The sequence below is a fragment of the Panulirus ornatus genome, chromosome 29 (genome assembly GCF_036320965.1).
Source record: "Panulirus ornatus isolate Po-2019 chromosome 29, ASM3632096v1, whole genome shotgun sequence".
Lineage (NCBI taxonomy): Eukaryota > Metazoa > Arthropoda > Malacostraca > Decapoda > Palinuridae > Panulirus > Panulirus ornatus.
The window spans coordinates 23963818-23988829 of NC_092252.1; the positions used below are offsets into that span (position 1 = coordinate 23963818).

The window sequence follows — 25012 nt, forward strand, 5'->3', positions numbered from 1 at the left end:
CATTTATGGATCAAGAGACATAGGCATAGGTGTAAGTAGGAAGAGAGGAGAATAAGTGGTTCCTGGTAAAGATGGGTCTTTGTCATATGTATGATGTCCTTATGGTTGTTTAGTTTGTTTATGGACAGGAAAAGTGAGAGAGGTGAATGCAAGGCTCTTAGAGTGAGGGAGAGATGTACAGTGTTCCAGGGAGGGAATGGGGGGTCTTGGGAGGTGAATCAATTGCTGTTTGCAGAAGACATAGCTATTTGGGCACACTTAATGAGGGAAACTCCAGAAGTTGGTGAAAATGTTTTGGAGAGTATTTGAAAGAAGAAAATTGAGAATAAATGTGAACATAAGTGAGATAAAGAGGTGCAGCTGGTGTTCGAAACCGAATGGTTTGAATGCAAGTTTGACTGGGGAGAACCTGTGGGAATTTGAGTGCTTTGGGTATCTGGGAATTATGTGGCAGAAGATGGGGCTATGGGGCCTGAATGAGTCCTAGGTGAGGAAGGAAGCAAGGGTCCTGTGTATATTAAGGAACATATGGAAAGAGAGGTCATTTTCTGTTCGGGAAACAATGGGTATGTTTGAAGGTACAGTAGTCTTGACAGTGCTGTATATGTGTTTAGGGCCTTCAGAACAGAAGAAAGAAAGAAAGAGAATGAATGAAATGAAATGCATGAGGATGATAAGTGATGTGAGATGGGTTGACCACATAAGGTATGACAGTTTTGATGTGATTATATAACCCCAGGACTCCTTTTAAGAGACTTTCACAGTTTTAAGGCTGTGCTGCAAAGAGTAGCAGAGAAATGATGGGCTTTGGAGTGGGAAGTTCTGTTATATGTTTGTATTCCTTTTTGTCCAGTGACGATGACACCACCTTGCTAGAGGCTGCTTTCCACTTTTATCATAACATAATGCAGACAGTGTCCAGCAAAACCAGGTGAAACATTGCGAGGAAGAGATGTGGTTATAAGTAAAGTCTTATTGAGAGAACTGGTTAGGATGCACAGTGATGGTTTTGTTGTATAGAGATGAGCAAAGAAAGACTGACCAAGAGAATCTGCATGTTAGAGTAAGTGGGAGCAAGTTGGAATATTGGGGTTTGATCATTCTGACCAGCCACTGTAGGATTGGCCGTTATAATTCCTCCATGATGCAGTAATTGTCTCATTGTATGGAGATAAGCAAAGAAAGACTAACCAAGAGAATCTGAATGTTAGAGAGCAAGTTGGGTCAGGAGACCAAGAAGTAAATGGAAGGCTTTGGAATATTGTGGTTTGATCATCAGACAAGCCACTTGAGGATTTGTTATGATGCCTCTTCCTTCCCTCAAGTAGCTAGAGTGTGGAATTCTCTTCCTTCTTTTCTCTTTCCCTCTTTGTATAATCTCTCTTGTGAAGCCCTGACTAAATTCTAATTTCTCTTTCTTTTACTTTTTCTTTCACCTGAGATGGCCTTCATTAAGGCATGTTTTGCTCATGCCATGTCGGTCACTATACAAAAAAATGCATGGATGAATATAGAGGTATATAAGGTGGTGATGTGATGTCGGTGGGCTAAACCAGGGCATATGAAGTGGCTTTGGAGCTTGTTAGTGGATGGTAGACTTTGGTTTTGGTACATAAAAAGAATGAGTTTTGTAGACTTAGATGTACAATTAAAGCGACATCTGTTATTATTTGTCTATGTGAAGAATGGGCTAAGATTGGAAAGAAGTGAATGGCTGGAAACACTTTGCTTTGATGTCCCTTTCTTTTAGCTATGCTTTGTATTTGCCAGACTCACTACTTCACTTGCTGTTTATAATTGCTTATTCTTTTCTCATTGAACTCATTCAAACAGCATCCTGCTTTGCACATAATCATTGTTCCTTTATGTTTCAGGTTTGGGATCAAGTGAAAGCTGCAAACAATGATCTCAAATTATGGGAAATTGGCAAAATAATCGGATCTATGTGGCGTGACTTGCCAGAAGCAGACAAGCAGGATTTTGTTGATGAGTACGAGACAGAGAAGGTAATTCCTTCTTTGTGATATTTATACATTGTCATTTAGGATTTATTGAGAAACTCAGCATATGAGTTTTAGATCAATTTCATTACCCTGATTTATTTTATGAAGGTTAAACTCAGCACAAGAATATATATTACTGTATATTGATGTTATGTACAGCACTGCAATATACCATGTATAGGGCATTTAAAACAAACAGAGATTGTCGTAGCATTGAAAATATTTATATGATTTTCCTCATGATTCAGGAATTTTTCAAAATAACTTTATAATCTAAAGAGGAGAATTATGACATGATACATGAGGCTTGATACAGGTTTCCCTTTGCCATTCATGGTGTCTTTGGTTCCTGGTCAGCTTTTTGTGACCAGAATATGCTATTTGTGACAGACTTTAAATGGTTAAGGAACAGCAGTCCACTTTCAGATTCCCTCCATGTTGCCTACAAATCTGCCAAAACAAATTCAGGTGTGTGTTAAGTGGTACACTGACCACAGAACAAGTAATGTAAATTGGGCTGAGAACAGGAGAGTACACCAATTTAGAGGCAGTTTCTCACTAATAACTTTTTTCCTTAGACACTGATTGGTCAGGTGTAGAACTTTGTTTCTCAGATATTGTTGAGTCACATGAGGAGCCATTTTCCTCATTTAGTTTTCTGTATGTAACTCTGCACTGTTCTTGTCATTCTCCAAGAAGAGGTTCTTGAAAATATGATGAAAGTTTGAAAAGATGTTCTTTTACATTATTATGATTAATGAAGATTGCATAAGTAATATTTCATTATGCAAAGCAGTGCCAGAATAAATTCACATAGGTCATCAGCAGAGAGCTAGGTAAGAATTTTGATACCACAACAATAAGATTTCCCCAAAAGTACCAAAGTTAACCAGAAAATACAAGAAAATAACAATATTAAAGATATAAATTGCATATTAAAGATGAAATACAGTTATAAGCTACACATTGCTAAAGTGATTTAGATTTTAAGATAGGGACCACCATCAAAGCAAAGCCAACCATTGCTCTAATAAACACCATGAAGTGATCCTCAGAAAGGTGTGTAAGAATCACAGTATCAGAATGATAAAATCTCTCATGGAGGTGGTAAAGTGAACCATGAATAAAAATGACAACAAAAAAAGATGAACATTTTAGCACAAATATTAATTACATTTTTGAAATGAAATTCTAAATCTTCTATAACTAAACTAATTTTGATAAAGAAAATAGCGACCATTATCATAGAAATGCTAAAATTTGTTGGAGGAAACGTGTTATGAAATGATCATCAAATTGCTAGATAAGAATTGCAGTAATTTTGGTTAAAGAATAGCAACCACTACCATAGAATGCTAAATTTTGTCAGAGGAAACATATTATGAAATGATTGTCAAAGAGCTTGTTAAGAATTTCACTCAGAATGAAACATAGAATTAGTATTGTCACTGTTATAAATTAAAAGAAATAGAGGGTCATAATGCATTTCCCTGTCTGTATCCCCTATTTTTCATTTAATTAAAGCTTGAAACATATGATGTTTCTGTTGGCTATGTTTTTGTGACATATAACTCTTAGGAATGGAAAGGAAAGCCTGTGTTTTGTTACAATGATGTAGTTCAAAAGTATCATATTGTCAGTTTTATTTATCATTGAATTGATATCCTTTTGAAAGAGAAAGGATGAGGGCCTTTGAGTTGATGTAATTGGATCATGTATAAACCTAGGTCACTTCTCATTACATTATGGTTCATTTTGTGAAACTGCTCATAATTCTGCATGTATTGTTTTCCCCAGTTCCTTTCAAAGTATGTGCAAATGTTCCTGTTCCTTGACTGCTTGTTATATTTACAGATTTATGTGGTCCATGTTTGTGGTAGCTTGTCATAAAGCATAAAAATATGTATTGTATTAGCATACTTTCATTGAATGTATTTGATTGCTTAGTAAAGTTTGGTATCAATTAGTTGAATATCATTATAGAAGTAAAAATGTTTTGTATTTACTTTGTAAAGTTTATTTATCTGAATTTACAAGAAAAAGGTATACTGATAGATATGATGGATTCAGTCACACCTGAGTTCACAACATTCAAGTCAAAAAATTATTAGAAGTAATTTTATGAATCACATTAAAAAGTTTTTACTTTTTGCCTATATCCAGTATGCCATATCCCCTTTTCATAACAGGGTGATTCACTCAGTCTTGTTAGGGTGTCACAATTAAACACATCTGTGTTTGTCTGTGTAGACCTTTCCTAGGTAGACTTCCAAAATCAATCCTTCCACCTCAACATTATATCCATTCTCCTAGCTTACCATTACCACATCATCACATTGTCATTTATTGCATTTTTCAGCTTTATACCATATCTGTTTTGGAAATTCATTACCTGTAATTTGTTCCACTGTCACCATTAGCCTTCAAGGAGGATGAGGACTCCTTGCTTGACTCCTTCTGTTTCCTCTTTTGAAAATTGAAATACAAGAAGGGGAGGGTTTTCACCTCCCCACTCCCACTCCTATTGGTCACCTTCTATGACATGCAAGGAATAGTTGAGGATTATTATTTCTCCCATATCCCTAGGTTTTTTGTATTATCATTATACATAATCACTGTTTCCTGCATTAGCAAGGTAGTGCCAGGAAACATGAAAAATGCTCCAACCACTCATATACACATATATATACCTAAGCTCATACACACACATATACATATACATATACATATGACCATATACATACATACACATACACAGACATATACATATATATACACATGTACATATTCATACTTGCTTGCCTTCATACTTGCTTCCTGTCGCTACCCCACCACACAGGAAATAGCATTCCCCCCACCTTCTGTAAGGTAGTGCCAGGAAAAGACAAAAAACGGCCAAGTTCATTCACACTCAGTCTTTAGCTGTCAAGTGTAATGCACCAATACCATAGCTCCCTCTCCGCACCCAGGCCCCAGAGACCTTTCCATTTTTTACCCCAGATGCGTCACATGCCCTGGTTCTGTCCATTGATAGCACATCGACCCAGGTATGCCACAGCGTTCCAATTGCACGTCTTTCACCCTCCTGTATGTTCAGGTCCTGCTTCTTCATGTTCCCTCCACCTCTGACACATATATCCTCTTTGTCAGTCCTTCTTCACTCATTCTCTCCCTATGTCCAAACCATTTCAACACACCCTCCTCTGCTTTCTCACACACTTTTTTTTATTACCACAGATCTCTCTCACCCTTTCATTATTTTCTCGATCAAACCACCTCACACCACATATTGTCCTCAAACATTACATTTCCAACACATCCACCCTCCTCTGTACAACCCTATTTATAGCCCATCCCTCGCAACCATGTAACATTGTTGGAACTACTAATCCTTCAAACATACCCATTTTAGCTCTCCAAGATAAATTTCTCTCCACAAATTCTTCATCGCTCCCAGAACCTTCGCCCCCTCCCCCACCCTGTGACTCACTTCCGCTTCCAAGGTTCCATTCGCTGCTGAGTCCACTCCCAGATTTCTAAAACTCTGCTTTTCCTCCAATTTTTTTCCATCCAAACTCACATCCCCATTAACCTGTCCCTCAACCCTACTGATCGTAATAACCTTGTTCTTATTCACATTTACTCTCAACTTTCTCCTTTCACAAACTTTTCCAAACTCAGTCACCAACTTCTGTAGTTTCTCACTTGAATCAGCCAATGGAGCTGTATCATTGGCGAACAACAACTGACTCACTTCCTAGGCCCTCTCATCCTAACAGAATATATACTCGCCCCTCTCCAAAAAACTCTTGCATTTACCTCCCTAACCACCCCATCCATAAACAAATTGAATAACCGATGGGATATCACACGCCCATGCTGCGGATGGACCTTCGCTAGGAACCAATCACTCTCCTCTCTTCCTACTCATTTACATTCCTTGCATCCTTGGTAAAAGCTTTTTTTTCATACATATTTGCCATTTCATGGGTTCGCAAGGTAGCGTTAAGAACAGAGGACTGAGCCCTTGAGTGAATATCCTCACTTAGCCACTTCTCAGTTCCTTCTTTTGGAAAATTAAGAATGGGAGGAAAGGATTTTCCAGCCCCCACTCCCTCCCCTTTTAGTCGCCTTCTTCAACATGCAGGGAATACATGGGAAATATTCTTTCTCTATCATCCCCAGGGTATTTTTGATTAGTTGGTAAGGATGTTCATTATGTGTATGGATCATGGTGAAGTGCTTAAGGATCAGTGAAATGTATGCATAGTGCCACTGTACAAAGGCAAAGGGGATAAAGGTAAGTGCTCTTCTCCTCGTTCCCTCCACCTCCGACACATATATCCTCTTGGTCAATCTTTCCTCACTCATTCTCTCCATGTGCCCAAACCATTTCAAAACACCCTCTTCTGCTCTCTCAACCACGCCCTTTTTATTTCCACACATCTCTCTTACCCTTACGTTACTTACTCGATCAAACCACCTCACACCACACATTGTCCACAAACATCTCATTTCCAGCACATCCATAGCCCACACCTCGCAACCATACAACATTGTTGGAACCACTATTCCTTCAAACATACCCATTTTTGCTTTCCGAGATAATGTTCTCGACTTCCACACATTCTTCAAGGCTCCCAGAATTTTCGCCCCCTCCCCCACCCTATGATCCACTTCCGCTTCCATGGTTCCATCCGCTGCCAGATCCACTCCCAGATATCTAAAACACTTCACTTCCTCCAGTTTTTCTCCATTCAAACTCACCTCCCAATTTACTTGACCCTCAACCCTACTGTACCTAATAACCTTGCTCTTATTCACATTTACTCTTAACTTTCTTCTTTCACACACTTTACCAAACTCAGTCACCAGCTTCTGCAGTTTCTCACATGAATCAACCACCAGTGCTGTATCATCAGCAAACAGCAACTTACTCACTTCCCAAGCTCTCTCATCCCCAACAGACTTCATACTTGCCCCTCTTTCCAAAACTCTTGCATTCACCTCCCTAACAACCCCATCCATAAACAAATTAAACAACCATGGAGACATCACACACCCCTGCCGCAAACCCACATTCACTGAGAACCAATCACTTTCCTCTCTTCCTACACGTACACATGCCTTACATCCTCGATAAAAACTTTTCACTGCTTCTAACAACTTGCCTCCCACACCATATATTCTTAATACCTTCCACAGAGCATCTCTATCAACTCTATCATATGCCTTCTCCAGATCCATAAATGCTACATACAAATCCATTTGCTTTTCTAAGTATTTCTCACATACATTCTTCAAAGCAAACACCTGATCCACAAATCCTCTACCACTTCTGAAACCACACTGCTCTTCCAATCTGATGCTCTGTACATGCCTTCACCCTCTCAATCAATACCCTCCCATATAATTTACCAGGAATACTCAACAAACTTATACCTCTGTAATTTGAGCACTCACTCTTATCCCCTTTGCCTTTGTACAATGGCACTATGCACGCATTCCGCCAATCCTCAGGCACCTCACCATGAGTCATACATACATTAAATAACCTTACCAACCAGTCAACAATACAGTCACCCCCTTTTTTAATAAATTCCACTGCAGTACCATCCAAACCCGCTGCCTTGCCGGCTTTCATCTTCCGCAAAGCTTTTAGTACCTCTTCTCTGTTTACCAAATCATTTTCCCTAACCCTCTCACTTTGCACACCACCTCGACCAAAACACCCTATATCTGCCACTCTATCATCAAACACATTCAACAAACCTTCAAAATACTCACTCCATCTCCTTCTCACATCACCACTACTTGTTATCACCTCCCCATTTGCGCCCTTCACTGAAGTTCCCATTTGCTCCCTTGTCTTACGCACTTTATTTACCTCCTTCCAGAACATCTTTTTATTCTCCCTAAAATTTAATGATACTCTCTCACCCCAACTCTCATTTGCCCTTTTTTTCACCTCTTGCACCTTTCTCTTGACCTCCTGTCTCTTTCTTTTATACATCTCCCACTCAATTGCATTTTTTCCCTGCAAAAATCGTCCAGATGCCTCTCTCTTCTCTTTCACTAATACTCTTACTTCTTCATCCCACCACTCACTACTCTTCTCATGCCACAAGCATCTTTTGCACAATCCATCACTGATTCCCTAAATACATCCCATTCCTCCCCCACTCCCCTTACTTCCATTGTACTCACCATTTTCCATTCTGTACTCAGTCTCTCCTGGTACTTCCTCACACAAGTCTCCTTCCCAAGCTCACTTACTCTCACCAACCTCTTCACCCCAACATTCACTCTTCTTTTCTGAAAACCCATACAAATCTTCACCTTAGCCTCCACAAGATAATGATCAGACATCCCTCCAGTTGCGCCTCTCAGCACATTAACATCCAAAAGTCTCTCTTTCGCGCGCCTGTCAATTAACACGTAATCCAATAACGCTCTCTGGCCATCTCTCCTACTTACATAAGTATACTTATGTATATCTCGCTTTTTAAACCAGGTATTCCCAATCATCAGTCCTTTTTCAGCACATAAATCTACAAGCTCTTCACCATTTCCATTTACAACACTGAACACCCCATGTATACCAATTATTCCCTCAACTGCCACATTACTCACCTTTGCATTCAAATCACCCATCACTATAACCCGGTCTCGTGCATCAAGACCACTAGCACACTCATTCAGCTGCTCCCAAAACACTTGCCTCTCATGATCTTTCTTCTCATGCCCAGGTGCATATGCACCAATAATCACCCATCTCTCTCCATCAACTTTCAGTTTTACCCATATTAATCGAGAATTTACTTTCTTACATTCTATCACATACTCCCACAACTCCTGTTTCAGGAGTACTGCTACTCCTTCCCTTGCTCTTGTCCTCTCACTAACCCCTGACTTTACTCCCAAGACATTCCCAAACCACTCTTCCCCTTTACCCTTGAGCTTCGTTTCACTCAGAGCCAAAACATCCAGGTTTCTTTCCTCAAACATACTACCTATCTCTCCTTTTTTCACATCTTGGTTACATCCACACACATTTAGGCACCCAAATCTGAGCCTTCGAGGAGGATGAGCACTCCCCGCGTGACTCCTATATATATATATATATATATATATATATATATATATATATATATTTTTTTTTTTTTTTTTTTTTTTTATACTTTGTCGCTGTCTCCCGCGTTTGCGAGGTAGCGCAAGGAAACAGACGAAAGAAATGGCCCAACCCCCCCCCCCCATACACATGTACATACACACGTCCACACACGCAAATATACATACCTACACAGCTTTCCATGGTTTACCCCAGACGCTTCACATGCCTTGATTCAATTCACTGACAGCACTTCAACCCCGGTATACCACATCGCTCCAATTCACTCTATTTCTTGCCCTCCTTTCACCCTCCTGCATGTTCAGGCCCCGATCACACAAAATCTTTTTCACTCCATCTTTCCACCTCCAATTTGGTCTCCCTCTTCTCCTCGTTCCCTCCACCTCCGACACATATATCCTCTTGGTCAATCTTTCCTCACTCATTCTCTCCATGTGACCAAAACATTTCAAAACACCCTCTTCTGCTCTCTCAACCACGATCTTTTTATTTCCACACATCTCTCTTACCCTTACGTTACTTACTCGATCAAACCACCTCACACCACACATTGTCCTCAAACATCTCATTTCCAGCACATCCATCCTCCTGCGCACAACTCTATCCATAGTCCACGCCTCGCAACCATACAACATTGTTGGAACCACTATTCCTTCAAACATACCCATTTTTGCTTTCCGAGATAATGTTCTCGACTTCCACACATTCTTCAAGGCTCCCAGAATTTTCGCCCCCTCCCCCACCCTATGATCCACTTCCGCTTCCATGGTTCCATCCGCTGCCAGATCCACTCCCAGATATCTAAAACACTTCACTTCCTCCAGTTTTTCTCCATTCAAACTCACCTCCCAATTGAATTGACCCTCAACCCTACTGTACCTAATAACCTTGCTCTTATTCACATTTACTCTTAACTTTCTTCTTTCACACACTTTACCAAACTCAGTCACCAGCTTCTGCAGTTTCTCACATGAATCAGCCACCAGCGCTGTATCATCAGCGAACAACAACTGACTAAGAGAGGAAAGTGATTGGTTCTCAGTGAATGTAGGTTTGCGGCAGGGGTATGTGATGTCTCCATGGTTGTTTAATTTGTTTATGGATGGGGTTGTTAGGGAGGTAAATGCAAGAGTCTTGGAAAGAGGGGCAAGTATGAAGTCTGTTGGGGATGAGAGAGCTTGGGAAGTGAGTCAGTTGTTGTTCGCTGATGATACAGCGCTGGTGGCTGATTCATGTGAGAAACTGCAGAAGCTGGTGACGGAGTTTGGTAAAGTGTGTGGAAGAAGAAAGTTAAGAGTAAATGTGAATAAGAGCAAGGTTATTAGGTACAGTAGGGTTGAGGGTCAAGTCAATTGGGAGGTGAGTTTGAATGGTGAAAAAGTGGAGGAAGTGAAGTGTTTTAGATATCTGGGAGTGGATCTGTCAGCGGATGGAACCATGGAAGCGGAAGTGGATCATAGGGTGGGGGAGGGGGCGAAAATTTTGGGAGCCTTGAAAAATGTGTGGAAGTCGAGGACATTATCCCGGAAAGCAAAAATGGGTATGTTTGAAGGAATAGTAGTTCCAACAATGTTGTATGGTTGCGAGGCGTGGGCTATGGATAGAGTTGTGCGCAGGAGGATGGATGTGCTGGAAATGAGATGTTTGAGGACAATGTGTGGTGTGAGGTGGTTTGATCGAGTGAGTAACGTAAGGGTAAGAGAGATGTGTGGAAATAAAAAGATCGTGGTTGAGAGAGCAGAAGAGGGTGTTTTGAAGTGGTTTGGGCACATGGAGAGGATGAGTGAGGAAAGATTGACCAAGAGGATAAATGTGTCGGAGGTGGAGGGAACAAGGAGAAGAGGGAGACCAAATTGGGGGTGGAAAGGTGGAGTGAGGGAGATTTTGTGTGGTCGGGACCTGGACGTGCAGGAGGGTGAGGGGAGGGCAAGGAGTGGAGTGAGTTGGAGCGATGTGGTGTACCGGGTTGACGTGCTGTCGGTGGATTGAATCATGGCGTGTGGGGCGTCTGGGGTGAACCATGGAAAGCTGTGTAGGTATGTATATTTGCGTGTGTGGACGTATGTATATACATGTGTATGGGGGGGGGTTGGGCCATTTTTTTCGTGTGTTTCCTTGTGCTACCTCGCAAACGCGGGAGACAGCGACAAAGTATAATAAAATAATATATATATATATATATATATATATATATATATATATATATATATATATATATATATATATATATATATATATATATATTATCCCTAGGGATAGGGGAGAAAAAATACTTCCCACGTATTTCCTGCGTGTCGTAGAAGGCGACTAAAAGGGAAGGGAGCGGGGGGCTGGAAATCCTCCCCTCTCGTTTTTTTTTAATTTTCCAAAAGAAGGAACAGAGAAGGGGGCCAGGTGAGGATATTCCCTCAAAGGCCCAGTCCTCTGTTCTTAACGCTACCTCGCTATCGCGGGAAATGGCGAATAGTATGAAAAAAAATATATATATATATATATATATATATGTATGTATAAAAGAAAGAGACAGGAGGTCAAGAGAAAGGTGCGAGAGGTGAAAAAAAGGGCAAATGAGAGTTGGGGTGAGAGAGTATCATTAAATTTTAGGGAGAATAAAAAGATGTTCTGGAAGGAGGTAAATAAAGTGCGTAAGACAAGGGAGCAAATGGGAACTTCAGTGAAGGGCGCAAATGGGGAGGTGATAACAGGTAGTGGTGATGTGAGAAGGAGATGGAGTGAGTATTTTGAAGGTTTGTTGAATGTGTTTGATGATAGAGTGGCAGATATAGGGTGTTTTGGTCGAGGTGGTGTGCAAAGTGAGAGGGTTAGGGAAAATGATTTGGTAAACAGAGAAGAGGTAGTAAAAGCTTTGCGGATGATGAAAGCCGGCAAGGCAGTGGAATTTATTAAAAAAGAGGGTGGCTGTATTGTTGACTGGTTGGTAAGGTTATTTAATGTATGTATGACTCATGGTGAGGTGCCTGAGGATTGGCGGAATGCGTGCATAGTGCCATTGTACAAAGGTAAAGGGGATAAGAGTGAGTGCTCAAATTACAGAGGTATAAGTTTGTTGAGTATTCCTGGCAAATTATATGGGAGGGTATTGATTGAGAGGGTGAAGGCATGTACAGAGCATCAGATTGGGGAAGAGCAGTGTGGTTTCAGAAGTGGTAGAGGATGTGTGGATCAGGTGTTTGCTTTGAAGAATGTATGTGAGAAATACTTAGAAAAGCAAATGGATTTGTATGTAGCATTTATGGATCTGGAGAAGGCATATGATAGAGTTGATAGAGATGCTCTGTGGAAGGTATTAAGAATATATGGTGTGAGAGGCAAGTTGTTAGAAGCAGTGAAAAGTTTTTATCGAGGATGTAAGGCATGTGTACGTGTAGGAAGAGAGGAAAGTGATTGGTTCTCAGTGAATGTAGGTTTGCGGCAGGGGTGTGTGATGTCTCCATGGTTGTTTAATTTGTTTATGGATGGGGTTGTTAGGGAGGTGAATGCAAGAGTTTTGGAAAGAGGGGCAAGTATGAAGTCTGTTGGGGATGAGAGAGCTTGGGAAGTGAGTCAGTTGTTGTTCGCTGATGATACAGCGCTGGTGGCTGATTCATGTGAGAACCTGCAGAAGCTGGTGACTGAGTTTGGTAAAGTGTGTGAAAGAAGAAAGTTAAGAGTAAATGTGAATAAGAGCAAGGTTATTAGGTACAGTAGGGTTGAGGGTCAAGTCAATTGGGAGGTGAGTTTGAATGGAGGAAGTGAAGTGTTTTAGATATCTGGGAGTGGATCTGGCAGCGGATGGAACCATGGAAGCGGAAGTGGATCATAGGGTGGGGGAGGGGGCGAAAATTCTGGGAGCCTTGAAGAATGTGTGGAAGTTGAGAACATTATCTCGGAAAGCAAAAATGGGTATGTTTGAAGGAATAGTGGTTCCAACAATGTTGTATGGTTGCGAGGCGTGGGCTATGGATAGAGTTGTGTACAGGAGGATGGATGTGCTGGAAATGAGGTGTTTGAGGACAGTGTTTGATGTGAGGTGGTTGGATCGAGTAAGTAATGTAAGGGTAAGAGAGATGTGTGGAAATAAAAAGAGCGTGGTTGAGAGAGCAGAAGAGGGTGTTTTGAAATGGTTCGGGCACATGGAGAGAATGAGTGAGGAAAGATTGACCAAGAGAATATATGTGTCGGAGGTGGAGGGAACGAGGAGAAGAGGGAGACCAAATTGGAGGTGGAAAGATGGAGTGAAAAAGATTTTGTGTGATCGGGGCCTGAACATGCAGGAGGGGGAAAGGAGGGCAAGGAATAGAGTGAATTGGAGCGATGTGGTATACCGGGGTTGACGTGCTGTCAGTGGATTGAATCAAGGCATGTGAAGCGTATGGGGTAAACCATGGAAAGCTGTGTAGGTATGTATATTTGCGTGTGGACGTATGTATATACATGTGTATGGGGGTGGGTTGGGCCATTTCTTTCGTGTGTTTCCTTGCGCTACCTCGCAAATGCGGGAGACAGCGACAAAGCAAAAAAAAAAAAAATATATATATATATATATATATATATATATATATATATATATATATATATATATATATATATATATATATATATATATAAATATCCTTTCTTTCAAACTATTTGCCATTTCCCGCGTTAGCGAGGTAGCATTAAGAACAGAAGACTGGGCCTTTGAGGGAATATCCTCACCTGGCCCCCTTCTCTGTTCCTTGTTTTGGAAAATTAAAAAAAAAAAAAAGAGAGGGGAGGATTCCCAGCCCCACACTCCCTCCCCTTTTAGTCGCCTTCCACGACACGCAGGGAATACGTGGGAAGTATTCTTTCTCCCCTATCCCCAGGGATAAAATATATATATATATATATATATATATATATATATATTATTTTTTTTTTATTTTGCTTTGTCGCTGTCTCCCGCGTTTGCGAGGTAGCGCAAGAAAACAGACGAAAGAAATGGCCCAGCCAACCCCCATACACAATGTATACACACACACATGTCCACACACGCAAATATACATACCTATACATCTCAATGTACACATATATATACATACATAGACACATACATATATACCCCTGCACACAATTCACACTGTCTGCCCCCATTCACTCCCATCGCCACCTCGCCACACATGGAATACCATCCCCCTCCCCCTTCATGTGTGCAAGGTAACACTAGGAAAAGACAACAAAGGCAACATTCGTTCACAGTCAGTCTCTAACTGCCATGCAATAATGCCCGAAACCACAGCTTCCTTTCCACATCCAGGCCCCACACAACTTTCCATGGTTTACCCCATATGCTTCACATGCCCTGATTCAATCCACTGACAGCACGTGAACCCCGGTATACCACATCGATTCAGTTCACTCTATTCCTTGCCCTCCTCTCACCCTCCTGCATGTTCAGACCCCGATCACACAAAATCTTTTTCACTCCATCTTTCCACCTCCAATTTGGTCTCCCACTTCTCCTCATTCCCTCCACCTCCGACATATATATAAGGTTTGTTGAATGTGTTTGATGATAGAGTGGCAGATATAGGGTGTTTTGGTCGAGGTGGTGTGCAAAGTGAGAGGGTTAGGGAAAATGATTTGGTAAACAGAGAAGAGGTAGTGAAAGCTTTGCGGAAGATGAAAGCCGGCAAGGCAGCAGGTTTGGATGGTATTGCAGTGGAATTTATTAAAAAAGGGGGTGACTGTACTGTGGACTGGTTGGTAAGGTTATTTAATGTATGTATGACTCATGGTGAGGTGCCTGAGGATTGGCGGAATGCGTGCATAGTGCCATTGTACAAAGGCAAAGGGGATAAGAGTGAGTGCTCAAATTACAGAGGTATAAGTTTGTTGAGTATTCCTGGTAAATTATATGGGAGGGTATTGATTGAGAGGGTGAAGGCATGTACAGAGCATCAGATTGGGGAAGAGCAGTGTGGTTTCAGAAGTGGTAGAGGATGTGTGGATCAGGTGTTTGCTTTGAAGAATGTATGTGAGAAATACTTAGAAAAGCAAATGGATTTGTATGTAGCATTTATGGATCTGGAGAAGGCATATGATAGAGTTGATAGAGATGCTCTGTGGAAGGTATTAAGAATATATGGTGTGGGAGGAAAGTTGTTAGAAGCAGTGAAAAGTTTTTATCGAGGATGTAAGGCATGTGTACGTGTAGGAAGAGAGGAAAGTGATTGGTTCTCAGTGAATGTAGGTTTGCGGCAGGGGTGTGTGATGTCTCCATGGTTGTTTAATTTGTTTATGGATGGGTTTGTTAGGGAGGTAAATGCAAGAGTTTTGGAAAGAGGGGCAAGTATGAAGTCTGTTGGGGATGAGAGAGCTTGGGAAGTGAGTCAGTTGTTGTTCGCTGATGATACAGCGCTGGTGGCTGATTCATGTGAGAAACTGCAGAAGCTGGTGACTGAGTTTGGTAAAGTGTGTGGAAGAAGAAAGTTAAGAGTAAATGTGAATAAGAGCAAGGTTATTAGGTACAGTAGGGTTGAGGGTCAAGTAAATTGGGAGGTGAGTTTGAATGGAGAAAAACTGGAGGAAGTGAAGTGTTTTAGATATCTGGGAGTGGATCTGGCAGCGGATGGAACCATGGAAGCGGATGGAACCATGGAAGCGGAAGTGGATCATAGGGTGGGGGAGGGGGCGAAAATCTTGGGGGCCTTGAAGAATGTGTGGAAGTCGAGAACATTATCTCGGAAAGCAAAAATGGGTATGTTTGAAGGAATAGTGGTTCCAACAATGTTGTATGGTTGCGAGGCGTGGGCTATGGATAGAGTTGTGCGCAGGAGGATGGATGTGCTGGAAATGAGATGTTTGAGGACAATGTGTGGTGTGAGGTGGTTTGATCGAGTGAGTAACGTAAGGGTAAGAGAGATGTGTGGAAATAAAAAGATCGTGGTTGAGAGAGCAGAAGAGGGTGTTTTGAAGTGGTTTGGGCACATGGAGAGGATGAGTGAGGAAAGATTGACCAAGAGGATAAATGTGTCGGAGGTGGAGGGAACAAGGAGAAGAGGGAGACCAAATTGGAGGTGGAAAGATGGAGTGAAAAAGATTTTGTGTGATCGGGGCCTGAACATGCAGGAGGGTGAAAGGAGGGCAAGGAATAGAGTGAGTTGGAGCGATGTGGTATACCGGGTTGACGTGCTGTCAGTGGATTGAATCAAGGCATGTGAAGCGTCTGGGGTAAACCATGGAAAGCTGTGTAGGTATGTATATTTGCGTGTGTGGACGTATGTATATACATGTGTATGGGGGGGGGTTGGGCCATTTTTTTCGTGTGTTTCCTTGTGCTACCTCGCAAACGCGGGAGACAGCGACAAAGTATAATGAAATAATATATATATTATCCCTGGGGATAGGGGAGAAAAAATACTTCCCACGTATTTCCTGCGTGTCGTAGAAGGCGACTAAAAGGGAAGGGAGCGGGGGGCTGGAAATCCTCCCCTCTCGTTTTTTTTTAATTTTCCAAAAGAAGGAACAGAGAAGGGGGCCAGGTGAGGATATTCCCTCAAAGGCCCAGTCCTCTGTTCTTAACGCTACCTCGCTATCGCGGGAAATGGCGAATAGTATGAAAAAAAAAAAAAATATATATATATATATATATGGGTTTTCAGAAAAGAAGAGTGAATATTGGGGTGAAGAGGGTGGTGAGAGTAAGTGAGCTTGGGAAGGAGACTTGTGTGAGGAAGTACCAGGAGAGACTGAGTACAGAATGGAAAAAGGTGAGAACAATGGAAGTAAGGGAAGTGGGGGAAGAATGGGATGTATTTAGGGAATCAGTGATGGATTGCGCAAAAGATGCTTGTGGCATGAGAAGAGTGGGAGGTGGGTTGATTAGAAAGGGTAGTGAGTGGTGGGATGAAGAAGTAAGAGTATTAGTGAAAGAGAAGAGAGAGGCATTTGGACGATTTTTGCAGGGGAAAAAATGCAATTGAGTGGGAGACGTATAAAAGAAAGAGACAGGAGGTCAAGAGAAAGGTGCAAGAGGTGAAAAAAAGGGCAAATGAGAGTTGGGGTGAGAGAGTATCATTAAATTTTAGGGAGAATAAAAAGATGTTCTGGAAGGAGGTAAATAAAGTGCGTAAGACAAGGGAGCAATTGGGAACTTCAGTGAAGGGCGCAAATGGGGAGGTGATAACAATTAGTGGTGATGTGAGATGGTGATGGAGTGAGTATTTTGAAGGTTTGTTGAATGTGTTTGATGATAGAGTGGCAGATATAGTGTGTTTTGGTCGAGGTGGTGTGCAAAGTGCCAGGGTTAGGGAAAATGATTTGGTAAACAGAGAAGAGGTAGTAAAAGCTTTGCGGAAGATGAAAGCCGGCAAGGCAGCAGGTTTGGATGGTATTGTAGTGGAATTTATTAAAAAAGGGGGTGACTGTATTGTTGACTGGTTGGTAAGGTTATTTAATGTATGTATGACTCATGGTGAGGTGCCTGAGGATTGGCGGAATGCGTGCATAGTGCCATTGTACAAAGGCAAAGGGGATAAGAGTGAGTGCTCAAATTACAGAGGTATAAGTTTGTTGAGTATTCCTGGCAAATTATATGGGAGGATATTGATTGAGAGGGTAAAGGCATGTACAGAGCATCAGATTGGGGAAGAGCAGTGTGGTTTCAGAAGTGGTAGAGGATGTGTGGATCAGGTGTTTGCTTTGAAGAATTTATGTGAGAAATACTTAGAAAAGCAAATGGATTTGTATGTAGCATTTATGGATCTGGAGAAGGCATATGATAGAGTTGATAGAGATGCTCTGTGGAAGGTATTAAGAATATATGGTGTGGGAGGCAAGTTGTCAGAAGCAGTGAAAAGTTTTTATCGAGGATGTAAGGCATGTGTACGTGTAGGAAGAGAGGAAAGTGATTGGTTCTCAGTGAATGTAGGTTTGCGGCAGGGGTGTGTGATGTCTCCATGGTTGTTTAATTTGTTTATGGATGGGGTTGTTAGGGAGGTGAATGCAAGAGTTTTGGAAAGAGGGGCAAGTATGAAGTCTGTTGGGGATGAGAGAGCTTGGGAAGTGAGTCAGTTGTTGTTCGCTGATGATACAGCGCTGGTGGCTGATTCATGTGAGAAACTGCAGAAGCTGGTGACTGAGTTTGGTAAAGTGTGTGAAAGAAGAAAGTCAAGAGTAAATGTGAATAAGAGCAAGGTTATTAGGTACAGTAGGGTTGAGGGTCAAGTCAATTGGGAGGTGAGTTTGAATGGAGAAAAACTGGAGGAAGTGAAGTGTTTTAGATATCTGGGAGTGGATCTAGCCGCGGATGGAACCATGGAAGCGGAAGTGGATCATAGGGTGGGGGAGGGGGCGAAAATCCTGGGAGCCTTGAAGAATGTGTGGAAGTCGAGAACATTATCTCGGAAAGCAAAAATGGGTATGTTTGAAGGAATAGTGGTTCCAACAATGTTGTATGGTTGCGAGGCGTGGACTATGGATAGAGTTGTGCGCAGGAGGATGGATGTGCTGGAAATGAGATGTTTGAGGACAATGTGTGGTGTGAGGTGGTTTGATCGAATAAGTAATGTAAGGGTAAGAGAGATGTGTGGAAATAAAAAGAGCGTGGTTGAGAGAGCAGAAGAGGGTGTTTTGTAATGGTTTGGTCACATGGAGAGAATGAGTGAGGAAAGATTGACCAAGAGGATATACGTGTCGGAGGTGGAGGGAACGAGGAGAAGAGGGAGACCAAATTGGAGGTGGAAAGATGGAGTGAAAAAGATTTTGTGTGATCGGGGCCTGAACATGCAGGAGGGTGAAAGGAGGGCAAGGAATAGAGTGAATTGGAGCGATGTGGTATACCGGGGTTGACGTGCTGTCAGTGGATTGAATCAAGGCATGTGAAGCGTCTGGGGTAATCCATGGAAAGCTGTGTAGGTATGTATATTTGCGTGTGTGGACGTATGTATATACATGTGTATGGGGGTGGGTTTTGCCATTTCTTTCGTCTGTTTCCTTGCGCTACTTCGCAAACGCGGGAGACAGCGACAAAAAAAAAATATATATATATATATATATATATATATATATATATATATATATATATATGTGTATATATATATATATATATATATATATATATATATATATATATATATATATATATATATATATATATGTATGTATGTATATATATACTGTCTGCCTTTATTTATTCCCATCGCCACCTTGCCACATATGGAATAAGAACCCCCTTCCCCCCTCGTGTGTGAGGTAGCGGTACGAAAAGACAACAAAGTCCACATTCGTTCACACTCAGTCTCTAGCTGTCATGTAATAATGCACCGAAACCACAGCTCCCTTTCCACATCCAGGCCCCACAGAACTTTCCATGGTTCACCCCAGGCACTTCACATTCCCTGGTTCAATCCATTGACAGCACGTCGACCCCGGTATACCACATCGTTCCAATTCACTCTATTCCTTGCATGCCTTTCACCCTCTTGCATGTTCAGGCCTCGATCACTCAATATCTTTTTCACTCCATCTTTCCACCTCCAATTTGGTCTCCCCTTTCCACATCCAGGCCCCACAGACCTTTCCATGGTTCACCTCAGACACTTCACATGCCGTGGTTCAATCCATTGACAGCACGTCGACCCCGGTATACCACATCGTTCCAATTCACTCTATTCCTTGCATGCCTTTCACCCTCTTGCATGTTCAGGCCTCGATCACTCAAAATCTTTTTCACTCCATCTTTCCACCTCCAATTTGGTCTCCCACTTCTCCTCGTTCCCTCCACCTCTGACACATATATCCTCTTGGTCAATCTTTCCTCGCTAATTCTCTCCATATGACCAAACCATTTCAAAACACCCTCTTCTGCTCTCTCAACCACACTCTTTTTATTTTCACTGATCTCTCTTACCCTTACATTATTTACTCGATCAAACCACCTCACGCCACATATTGTATTCAAACATCTCCTTTCCAGCACATCCACCCTCCTGCACACAACTCTATCCATAGCCCACACCTCGCAACCATACAACCTTGTTGGAACCACTATTCCTTCAAACATACCCATTTTTGCTTTCTGAGATAGTGTTCTTGACTTCAAAATATTCTTCAAGGCTCCCAGAATTTTTGCCCCCTCCCCAACTCTATGATTCACTTCCACTTCCATGGTTCCATCCGCTGCCAGATCCACTCCCAGATATCTAAAACACTTTACTTCCTCCAGTTTTTCTCCATTCAAACTTACCTCCCAGTTGACTTGACCCTCAACCCTACTGTACCTAATAACCCTGCTCTTATTCACATTTACCATCAACTTTTTTCTTTCACACACTTTACCAAACTCAATCACCAGCTTCTGCAGTTTCTCCCATGAATCAGCCACCAGCGCTGTATCATCAGCGAGCAACAACTGACTCACCTTCCAAGCTCTCTCACCCACAACAGACTACATATTTGCCCCTCTTTCCAAAACTCTTGTATTTACCTCCCTAACTACCCCATTCATAAACAAATTAAACAACCATGGAGACATCATACACCCCTGCCGCAAACCTACATTCACTGAGAACCAATCACTTTCCTCTCTTCCTACACGTACACATACCTTACATCCTCGATAAAAACTTTTCACTGCTTCTAACAACTTGCCTCCCACACCATATATTCTTAATACCTTCCACAGAGCATCTCTATCAACTCTATCATATGCCTTCTCCAGATCCATGAATGCTACATACAAATCCATTTGCTTTTCTAAGTATTTCTCACATACATTCTTCAAAGCAAACACCTGATCCACACATCCTCTACCACTTATGAAACCACACTGCTCTTCCCCAATCTGATGCTCTGTACATGCCTTCACCCTCTCAATCAATACCCTCCCATATAATTTACCAGGAATACTCAACAAACTTATACCTCTGTAATTTGAGCACTCACTCTTATCCCCTTTGCCTTTGTACAATGGCACTATGCACGCATTCTGCCAATCCTCAGGCACCTCACCATGAGTCATACAAACATTAAATAACCTTACCAACCAGTCAATAATACAGTCACCCCCTCCTTTAATAAATTCCACTGCAATACCATCCAAACCTGCTGCCTTGCCAGCTTTCATCTTCCTCAAAGCTTTTACTACCTCTTCTCTGTTTACCAAATCATTTTCCCTAACCCTCTCACTTTGCACACCACCTCGACCAAAACACCCTATATCTGCCACTCTATCATCAAACACATTCAACAAACCTTCAAAATACTCACTCCATCTCCTTATCACATCACCACTACTTGTTATTACCTCCCCATTTGCGCATTTCACTGAAGTTCCCATTTGCTCCCTTGTCTTACGCACTTTATTTACCTCCTTCCAAAACATCTTTTTATTCTCCCTAAAATTTAATGATACTCTCTCACCCCAACTCTCATTTGCCCTCTTTTTCACCTCTTGCACCTTTCTCTTGACCTCCTGTCTCTTTCTTTTATACATCTCCCACTCAATTGCATTTTTTCCCTGCAAAAATCGTCCAAATGCCTCTCTCTTCTCTTTCACTAATAATCTTAATTCTTCATTCCACCATTTACACCTGGATGTCTTGGCTCTTAGTGAAACGAAGCTCAAGGGTAAAGGGGAAGAGTGGTTTGGGAATTTCTTGGGAGTAAAGTCAAGGGTTAGTGAGAGGACAAGAGCAAGGGAAGGAGTAGCACTACTCCTGAATCAGGAGTTGCGGGAGTATGTGATAGAGTGTAAGAAAGTAAATTCTTGATTGATATGGGTAAAACTGAAAGTTGATGGAGAGAGATGGGTGATTATTGGTGCATATGCACCTGGGCATGAGAAGAATGATCATGAGAGGCAAGTGTTTTGGGAACAGCTGAATGAGTGTGTTCGTGGTTTTGATGCACAAGACCGGGTTATAGTGATGGGTGATTTGAATGCAAAGGTGAGTAATGTGGCAGTTGAGGGAATAATTGGTATACATGGAGTGTTCAGTGTTGTAAATGGAAATGGTGAAGAGCTTATAGATTTATGTGCTGAAAAAGGACTGGTAATTGGGAATACCTGGTTTAAAAAGCGAGATATACATAAGTATATGTATGTAAGTAGGAGAGATGGCCAGAGAGCGTTATTGGATTACGTGTTAATTGATAGATGCATGAAAGAGAGACTTTTGGATGTTAATGTGCTGAGAGGTGCAACTGGAGGGATGTCTGATCATTATCTTGTGGAGGCGAAGTTGAAGATTTGTGGGTGTTTTCAGAAAAGAAGAGAGAATGTTGGGGTGAAGAGAGTGGTGAGAGTAAGTGAGCTTGGGAAGGAGACTTGTGTGAGGAAGTACCAGGAGAGACTGAGTACAGAATGGAAAAAGGTGAGAACAAAGGAGGTAAGGGAAGTGGGGGAGGAATGGGATGTATTTAGGGAAGCAGTGATGGATTGCGCAAAAGATGCTTGTGGCATGAGAAGCGTGGGAGGTTGATTAGAAAAGGTAGTAAATGGTGGAATGAAGAAGTAAGATTTTTAGTGAAAGAGAAGAGAGAGGCATTTGAAAGATTTTTGCAGGGAAAAAATGCAAATGAGTGGGAGAGGTATAAAAGAAAGAGGCAGGAGGTTAAGAGAAAGGTGCAAGAGGTGAAAAAGAGGGCAAATGAGAGTTGGGGTGAGAGAGTATCATTAAATTTCAGGGAGAATAAAAAGATGTTTTGGAAGGAGGTAAATAAAGTGCGTAAGACAAGGGAGCAAATGGGAACTTCAGTGAATGGGGCAAATGGGGAGGTGATAACAAGTAGTGGTGATGTGAGAAGGAGATGGAGTGAGTATTGTGAAGGTTTGTTGAATGTGTTTGATGATAGAGTGGCAGATATAGGGTGTTTTGGTCGAGATGGTGTGGAAAGTGAGAGGGTTAAGGAAAATGATTTGGTAAATAGAGAAGAGGTAGTAAAAGCTTTATGGAAGATGAAAGCCGGCAAAGCAGCAGGTTTGGATGGTATTGCAGTGGAATTTATTAAAAAAGGGGGTGACTGTATTGTTGACTAGTTGGTAAGGTTATTTAATGTATGTATGACTCATGGTGAGGTGCCTGAGGATTGGCGGAATGCGTGCATAGTGCCATTGTACAAAGGCAAAGGGGATAAGAGTGAGTGCTCAAATTACAGAGGTATAAGTTTGTTGAGTATTCCAGGTAAATTATATGGGAGGATATTGATTGAGAGGGTGAAGGCATGTACAGAGCATCAGATTGGGGAAGAGCATTGTGGTTTCATAAGTGGTAGAGGATGTGTGGATCAGGTGTTTGCTTTGAAGAATGTATGCGAGAAATACTTAGAAAAACAAATGGATTTGTATGTAGCATTTATGGATCTGGAGAAGGCATATGATAAAGTTGATAGAGATGCTCTATGGAAGGTATTAAGAATATAAGGTGTGGGAGGCAAGTTGTTAGAAGCAGTGAAAAGTTTTTATCTAGGATGTAAGGTATGTGTACGTGTAGGAAGAGAGGAAAGTGATTGGTTCTCAGTGAATGTAGGTTTGCAGCAGGGGTGTGTGATGTCTCCATGGCTGTTTAATTTATTTGTGGATGGGGTTGTTAGGGAGGTGAATGCAAGAGTTTTGGAAAGAGGGGCAAGTATGAAGTCTGTTGTGGATGAGAGAGCTTGGGAAGTGAGTAAGTTGTTGTTCGCTGATGATACAGCGCTGGTGGCTGATTCATGTGAGAAACTGCAGAAGCTGGTGACTGAGTTTGGTAAAGTGTGTGAAAGAAGAAAGTTAAGAGTAAATGTGAATAAGAGCAAGGTTATTAGGTACAGTAGGGTTGAGGGTCAAGTCAATTGGGAGGTAAGTTTGAATGGAGAAAAACTGGAGGAAGCAAAGTTTTTAGATATGTGGGAGTGGATCTGGCAGCGGATGGAACCATGGAAGCGGATGTGAATCATAGGGTGGGGGATGGGGCGAAAATTCTGTAAGCCTTGAAGAATGTGTGGAAGTCGAGAACATTATCTCGGAAAGCAAAAATGGGTATGTTTGAAGGAATAGTGGTTCCAACAATGTTGTATGGTTGCGAGGCGTGGGCTATGGATAGAGTTGTGCGCAGGAGGGTGGATGTACTAGAAATGAGATGTTTGAGGACAATATCTGGTGTGAGGTGTTTTGATTGAGTAAGTAATGTAAGGGTGAGAGAGATGTGTGGAAATAAAAAGAGTGTGGTTGAGAGAGCAGAAGAGGGTGTTTTGAAATGGTTTGGTCACATGGAGAGAATGAGTGGGGAAAGATTGTTCAAGAGGATATATGTGTCAGAGGTGGAGGGAACGATGAGAAGTGGGAGACCAAATTGGAGGTGGAAAGATGGAGTGAAAAAGATTATGAGTGATCGAGGCCTGAACATGCAGGAGGGTGAAAGGCGTGAAAGGAATAGAGTGAATTTGAACGATGTGGTATACCGGGGTCGACCTGCTGTCAATTGATTGAACCAGGGCATGTGAAGCGTCTGGGGTAAACCATGGAAAGCGTGTGGGGCCTGGATGTGGAAAGGGAGTTGTGGTTTCAGTGCATTATTACATGACAGCTAGAGAGTGAGTGTGAACGAATGAGGCCTTTGTTGTGTTTTCCTAGCGCTACCTCGCACACATGAGGGGTGAGGGGGTTGTTATTCCAAGTGTGGCGAGGTGGCGATGGGAACAAATAAAGGCAGGGAGTATGAATTATGTACATGTGTATATATGTATATGTCTGTGTGTGTATATATATGTGTACATTGAGATATATAGGTATGTATATTTGCATGTGTGGACGTGTATGTATATACATGTGTATGTGGGCGGGTTTGGCCATTCTTTCGTCTGTTTCCTTGCGTTACCTCGCTAACGCGGGAGACAGCGACTAAGCAAGATGAAAATAAATAAATAATGTATATAT

General features: G+C 41.8%; 1 protein-coding gene across 14 annotated transcripts in view; it reads left to right on the forward strand.

Annotated features, from left to right (window-relative positions):
- Positions 1 to 25012, forward strand: part of LOC139758191 (SWI/SNF-related matrix-associated actin-dependent regulator of chromatin subfamily E member 1-like) — a 924800-nt gene that overhangs the window by 444957 nt on the left and 454831 nt on the right. For all 14 annotated transcript variants that reach the window (XM_071679412.1, XM_071679409.1, XM_071679411.1 and 11 more), the window contains one exon: positions 1875 to 2006. In XM_071679412.1, the coding sequence (XP_071535513.1) occupies positions 1875 to 2006 (132 nt within the window). The remainder of the gene's footprint in view (positions 1 to 1874; positions 2007 to 25012) is intronic.